Below are 7,552 nucleotides of genomic sequence, written 5' to 3'. Positions count from 1 at the left end.
AAAAAAAAAAAAAAAAAAGAAATAAGCATTGTGCCAGGGTCTGTTTCTCTGCATTCATACTTTAGACTCCTAGGCCTGATAATAATAATAAATGCCATTGCTTTTTAAACACTGGGTTAAATGCTTAAAAGTATTTATTAAATATTTTCAATAACTCAGTGAGAGCTTTGGTTTACATATTTATGTGATTTGCCAAAGGCCTCGCATATGAAAAACATCAAAAACTGTGAACCCATATTTATCTGGTAACAAAAAATTTTCTCTTTTTTGAAAATTACTAGTTTTTTCCCCAGGTCACATATCATCTTGCCTGAGGAAGAGATTCCTGAAATGCCATCACCAGGGAGAATGTTAAACTCAATACAGTAGTCCTCCTTACCCTCGGGATATATGTCCCAGGATCCCCAGTGGATGCCTGAAACCACAGATAGCACCAAAGCCCATATATACTATGTTTTTTTCCCAATACATACATACCTCTGATAAAGTTTAATTTATAAATTAGGCACAGTAACAGATTAACAACAATAATAATAAAATAGAACAATTATAAAGTTATGTGAATGTGGTCTTTCTCTCTCTCTCTCTCTCTCTCTCTCAAAATATCTTATTGCACTGTACTCACCCCTTGTGGTGATATGAGATAATACAATGCCTATGTGATGAGATTGAGGTGAATGATATAGGTATTGTGACATAGCATTAGGCTACCATTGACCTTCTGAATAGGTCAGAAGGGGGATCATCTGCTTTAGGTAATCCATCAAACTATGATGATGTTGATGGCTGGATGACAGGAGCAGATAATGTCAATGGTTCGGAATCTTTGATAGCTTAAGGTTTTTTTTACCCAAAACTTTTGGAAGGACATTGTAATTGGAAGTTGTTGCTCTTTTTCTCTAACTCATCAAAGTGTTGCTGCAAAGGTTGTAATCCTTTGGTGATCATACGGGTGATTTTAATGCTGTGTTCCATCCAAGGATCGTATTCCATAATTTTTTCCTTTAATATCTGTGCAATTTGAAACATTTTGGCAAATTTTGGTAATGTTCACATTGCTGGTTCTGCTTCAATTTCTTCATCTTCCTCTCCCTCTGTAGGTGACTCAATAAGTTCTTCCAATTCCTCGGTCTTTAACACTTCTCAGTGGCCTTCAATATGTTCTTCCACTTCATCAAGCATGTCAGAATATCCTTCTCCATCAACTTGTCTTGTCCTGTGAATGATTTTCCTAACTTCTCCATTGATCCCCAGGAAGTCTTTAAAATCATTCATGACTTCATAAATTTTTCCAGCAGGCATTTACAGTTTCTAGGTCTAATTTATCCATTGCAGCTTTGAGGAATGTTATTGTGTCAGCAATAGTGAATGATTTCCAGTAGTGCATTTTGTCCAGATTAGGGTCTGCATCAATTGCTGATCAAATGTAATCAAATACCAGGCAGGTGTATGTGACCTTGACAAATTGAATGATGCCCTGGTCAAGGGGCTGAAGTCATGAGGTTATATATAGAAGCAAAAATACAACCTTGAAATTTTCATTTTCATAGCAAATAGATTCAGGATGGCCAGGTGCATTGTCTATTATTAGTAGGACTTTAAATTCCAAGCCTTCCTCTTCCAAGTATTTTTTCACTTCTGGGATGAAGCATTTGTGGTATCATTCAATAAACAGGATGGCTATCACCCATGCTTTATGATTATGGTATCAGAACACAGGCAGATAATTTTTGTTTTTGAGAGCAAGTGGGTTCTTCACTCTGTACACTATGCCTGGCTTAATCATATGCCCTGTGGTATGTACCAGAGTTAATCTGTCTTTCCATGTTTTATGCCTTGGTGCCTCCTTCGCACTTTATGAATGCAGGTTCTATTGGGTATCTTCTTTCAGAGGAGCCTCATTGTAATTGAAGACTTGTTTTGTATGACATCCTTTCTCTTTAATCAACCTTTTCAACTCTGTCAGAAATGTGGCAGCAGCTTCTTCACTGGCAGACGCAGCCACTCCAGTAATTTTTATATTTTTCAGTCCAAATCTATTCCTGAATCTGTGTAACCATACTTTACTTGCAGTAAATGGCTTGGTGTCACTAATTTCAGGGGATCCCTTGCTGAAGTCTTGGTAGAGGCTTGATGCTTTCTGGCCCAGCACCTTGCCACCAGGCAGAACGCATTTTCTATTCATGTCTTCCACCCACAAATCTAATGCCTTTTCCATCTTAACTAAGCACAACACACAATGTGGCTGTAACTTGCAGTTTGAGGTGGAGCAGGAAAACTAACATAAATTTCTTTTTCCTTCTTCACAATTTCGTGGGTAGAAGATTCATTCTTACCAAAGATCTGAGCACCTCAGCACACAATATTTTTTTTTCCCCTTATTAAGGTGAGAACTTTCACTTTGCACATAGAAGAAGAACTCTTTGGCTTTTCTTTGGCATATACGAATTGCCAGTGTCACTACTCTTGCACTCTGGGGGCATTATTCACTCAAATAAGGGTTATTTGAACAAAAGACTGTGATGTCACGACAGTTGATCTGATAACTTAGATGGCTAGTAAATGACTAAGAGGTGGGATATGCTGGAAAAAGGGAAGATTTACCTCCTGGGTGAGATGGAGCAGGACGGTGCAGGATTTCATCATGCTACTCAGAACAGCACACAATTTAAAACTTGTGAATTGTTTATTTTTGGAATTGTCCATTTAGTATTTTTGGACCTTGGGTAACTAGAACCATGGAAAGCAAAACCTCAGATAAGGTGAAATTACTGTAATGTGTGTCATAACATCCTTGTAGGGATTTAAACGAAAAAGGCAACTTTTCATGTTGGTAAACAGTTTAATGCAAAGTATTGATACGAGGATATAAGGTTTAAGTCCACTTCTTTCAGTATCTGACCTCGCTTGGTCTCTGTCTCATCTTTGTATTGCAGATCACAGAAAATAAAATCAACTCTGCAGAAGTGTTACATTATGTACATTGCTCCTAAACAGTCTGTCAATGATCCCAGTAAACTGTAAACATTTAAAAATGTTAACTACTATATTTTTATTCCCACATATTTCAGTAATTACTTAATTATCTTCACAATGAAGATGTGACCAGTTCTGGGGTTATCAGACCTAGTATCATTTCCCTGGCCAGAGAAATGTCGATCACTCAGTTCAAGAGAACAGAAGCAGAACCACCTGGTTCTGACACTGTAATCATGAACGCCGGTGTACTTACAGATGCTAGCATGCTGAGAGGTGTTGTTTCTGGCTTGCTCTTCTCTTCACACCTTCCTTCACTGCGCATGCGTGTATTAGTTTGGCGTATTCTAAAACAGAAGAGGAAGTTTCAAAGATGGGAAAACTTAAAGTTATAATGAAAAAAAAAAAAAGGCAAAACACGAGCAAGGATCAATATGAGTGACATTTGGGCATCAAACCAGAACTGAAATTAGGGGTAGGGGCCGGGATCTGCATTCAACTATTTTCCAGTAGGCGTCATTCAGGTTTATTCTCTCTCTTCTGATTTAGCCCCAGATTTGTGCTCCAGGCCTGGATCTATTTCATCACATTTCATTCTCCTGTACACTATACAGTCATAGAGGTGTTGAATGTTGGAAGTAAACTTGGAGATCATCTAGAGCAAAAGCCATTATTTTATAGATGGGAAAACTGGATCCCAGAGAGAAGTTTGACTTTATTGGATACCTATAATGTGACTTGGGGATTATAAAATAGAATATATTTTGTAAAATGTATTTTATATAAATATATATAACTTCTATATGTATGTTATAAAATATAACAATATATGATCATAGAGTGTGAATTTTATATCAATAGTTGGAAAGAATCTTAAAAGATGAATTTTAATGCCTTTCTCATAAGAAATATTATATAGCAAACATCTACTTATTTGCTTTGGTGATAGGAAACTCACCATCTATCAGGAAAGTTCATTTTGTCTTTGAACGTTGTGCAAGTTGAAATTGCTTCCCTATAACTTCCTCTAAGACCATGGAAACCAATAATGTTCCATCTTGCCTGGGGTAGCCTGAATCTTCTCTTCCTAATATATACTCCCAGTTTTTTAGCTAAACAATCCATCTTGAGGTATCCTTTATCAATATTTTTATTATGGGCATTTCTGTAATTTCTGAAGCCCCCTTGAGTAAACTTACTGTGGGTTTATACAGTTAATGGAATGCTTGTAGAGCACTGGATGGATAATTTAGGGCCTGACATTTACAATAAAGAGAAGTTGAAGGATTTCTGGGGTGAAAATAAGACATATATAGCAACAGATTCATGAATGGTTGTACTCATTCCTTAAGCATTTAAGACATTTAAGAAATAAGATTCCTTAATTATTAAAACTCTGTAAGATCCATGGATAGATCTCAAGAGATTTATGTGCCCACAGATATCATGCATACAAATTTTTAATGTTTCATCATTTTCTTTTCCTTTGTGGAAAGAGGTAACTTTCTCTATATTATCAAAGGAATCTTTGATCCCCAAATGTTTAAGGAACTGCTGCCTTGGATATAACAGTAGTGTAGTGGAGAGAAAAGAAAACCGTGTTTAGACCCAAATCAACAAGATTAAAATCCAGTCTGATCTACTTCCTAGCTTTGTCATTTTAAACAAATTACCTGGACTCTCTGAGCCTCAGATTAACCTTCTGTGTAATGAAGATGATACCACTCTGTAGTGAGCAGTGAGGATTCAGTGAAACTGTGAATATGAAAGTGACTTACTTACAGATATAACACATAAAGCACTCATATTCAGATTTTAGTCTATGTATATGAACTGCAGAATGGCTCTTGCTTTTGTGAGTTAGTTGATTTAAAAGGAAATAAATGTAAATTCAGATATTTTCCTGGGATTGAAAAGCAGGATATCAGTCCCATCCTCACATTCTGGGCCTTGCTGATAGTGTTCTAAGAAGGAGAGAATGAACATATATGGACTGCAATGTAAGTCTGAGGTGGGGTCGGGTAGAAAAGTCAAGATTTGCCACCATGCCCTTATTTAAAGCTGGTCAGATGAAGGCTGGGAACAGGTGAAGAATGTGAATGGAGGTGAGAGTAAATAGCATTCGAGCAGAAAAGCAAAAACAAATCTACAACCAATAATTAAAGTATTAAAACAAATTCCTTGTATTTAACTAAAATAAAAATCGCAATTCTTCTCAATAATCCTGTGAAGTCAGCTGGCCCAGAGAACTATCTCAAGTTTTCCAGGGAAGAAAGTGAATCTCAGAATGATGAGATAATATGCCTGCAGATAGATTATAATAAATTGAGAATAGGTCTGTTGTTTGCTCCAGTGTGCTTTCTTCTGCATGATAGCACTTCCTGCTCCAAGAAAACTTGGAGAGGATGGGAAATCTGTGGCTGTCAGGTAGTCATAAGGCCATTAGAGATTAGAGGCTGGGCTGACTCTGTATTGCAATGATTTTCAACTTTTTTCTCTTTACACGAAGGGTAGATGATGTTCACACTCCCATGAGTGCACATGGGCTTAGATTTTCTCTAATTATTGTAACCCCACCACTTTTTCCTTTCTCTTCCACTCAGTAAACTATATGAACAGTTTTATTAAAGGGATAACCTTAAATCCTCTATTTATGCATGAATAAGATCATTCACAACGTTTGAATTTTAACTGCTATGATTAGTAAATTGGTTGCAACACACCTCACATTCATATCAGTACACTGCTGTGGGTCAACACTGTCATCAAGAGCCTCTACACTGGAAGATGGACTCATTGGACTTGTATACTTACAGATTTTCATGACAGAGCCTGCAAAGATTGTTGTATGTCTGGCCATCATCACCACAGACAGGCTGTAAATCCTTTGGACAAAGGTAACCCACCCTGGGTAATACTCGGTAGTGTTTGCACATCTCAGAGTTCTGAACAAGCAAAACATAAAGCACATTTGCTCAATGGCACTCAAGAGATATGAGCTTGGGGAAAACCTCTTGATTTCCTCAATCATGTATGAATAAATGGTTAGTAAAGGAACTGTAACATAGGTTATACAAACTCACATATTCGTTTCACACCACTGTTAGGTGGATTTAACCTCCTACATTTGGCTTCTTTTTTACTAGGGAAGATAAGTAGCTAAACAAAGATACAAGGAAAAACAAAGCAATAAGAAAACAGAAATCCTACATGATACTGGGCACAGATAAACTGAGGTATGCCCATAGGAAAAAAACTACCATGCAAGAAATAATATCCCTTTTTTTTTTCTTAAATGAAGACACTGGTTATATACAATCTAGAAAGGAGAGACTCAGAGGTAAATGCTAGGTAACCACATGGGTTTTTGAGTCCCAGCTCTGCCACTAATTAGAGGAGTGATTTATCTGACTTCTCTGAGCCTTAGTTTCTCATCTGAAAAACATGAATAATAATAGCTCTTGCCTCATTTGTTGTTTTAGGGAATCAAATCAGATAATGCATTTATGTGCATACATAATACAGTGTTTGGCACACACTAAGTGCTCAGTATATGTTAGTTGTCAGTATGTTTCCCAAGGTAAAAAATACATAGATTTTTCCATGTAGAAGAAGGAACATTATTTGTTCTTGGTAGTCTTTTGGAAGTGTGAGTTTAATAATGATGATGATAATAATAATAACTTTATTAATCTTAAAGTAGGACCAAAGGGAAAAAAACAGAGAAATTTAAAAAATAGGATTATGAAAGACTTAAATTCATTGTTGTCAGTAATTGCATTAAATATTAATAGGACCAAGTACTTCAGTTAAAGAACAGAGATTATCAGACTGGAGAAACAAAATGACTCAACTTATAATATTTACAAGAAGTATACTTCAACCATATCTTTTTTTTATAATAACTTTTTAAAAACATCTTTATTGGAGTATAATTGCCTTACAATGGTGTGTTAGTTTCTGCTGTATAACAAAGTGAATCAGCTATACATATACATATATCCCCATATCCCTGCCCTCTTGCGTCTCCCTCCCACCCTCCCTATCCCACCCCTCTAGGTGGGCACAAAGCATCGAGCTGATCTCCCTGTGCTATGTGGCTGCTTCCCACTAGCTATCTATTTTACATTTGGTAGTGTATATATGTCCATGTCACTCTCTCACTTCACCCCAGCTTACTCTTCCCCCTCCCCGTGTCCTCAATTCCATTCTCTACATCTGCGTCTTTATTCCTGTTCTGCCCCTAGGTTCTTCAGAACCTTTTTTTTTTTTAAGATTCCATATATATGTGTTAGCATACGATATTTGTTTTTCTCTTTCTGACTTACTTCACTCTGTATGACAGACTCTAGGTCCATCCACCTCACTACAAATAACTCAATTTCATTTCTTTTTATGGCTGAGTAATATTCCATTGTATATATGTGCCACATCTTCTTTATCCATTCATCTGTTGATGGACACTTAGGTTGCTTCCATGTCCTGGCTATTGTAAATAGAGCTGCAATGAACATTTTGGTACATGACTCTTTTTGAATTATGGTTTTCTCAGGGTATATGCCCAGTAGTGGGATTG

General features: G+C 36.7%; 1 protein-coding gene across 1 annotated transcript in view; it reads right to left on the bottom strand.

Annotated features, from left to right (window-relative positions):
* The window catches only part of SPINK5 (serine peptidase inhibitor Kazal type 5), a 134,275-nt gene that overhangs the window by 2,801 nt on the left and 123,922 nt on the right, over positions 1–7,552 (bottom strand). The window contains exons 27-28 of the mRNA XM_055086822.1: positions 5,791–5,921; positions 3,233–3,323 (exon numbers count right to left, since the gene is read on the bottom strand). Of these exons, the coding sequence (XP_054942797.1) occupies positions 3,233–3,323; positions 5,791–5,921 (222 nt within the window). The remainder of the gene's footprint in view (positions 1–3,232; positions 3,324–5,790; positions 5,922–7,552) is intronic.

This window comes from Physeter macrocephalus, chromosome 8 (genome assembly GCF_002837175.3).
Source record: "Physeter macrocephalus isolate SW-GA chromosome 8, ASM283717v5, whole genome shotgun sequence".
Lineage (NCBI taxonomy): Eukaryota > Metazoa > Chordata > Mammalia > Artiodactyla > Physeteridae > Physeter > Physeter macrocephalus.
Note: the sequence above shows the minus strand (reverse complement) of the source record. Positions and strands in the feature narration are given on the sequence as shown.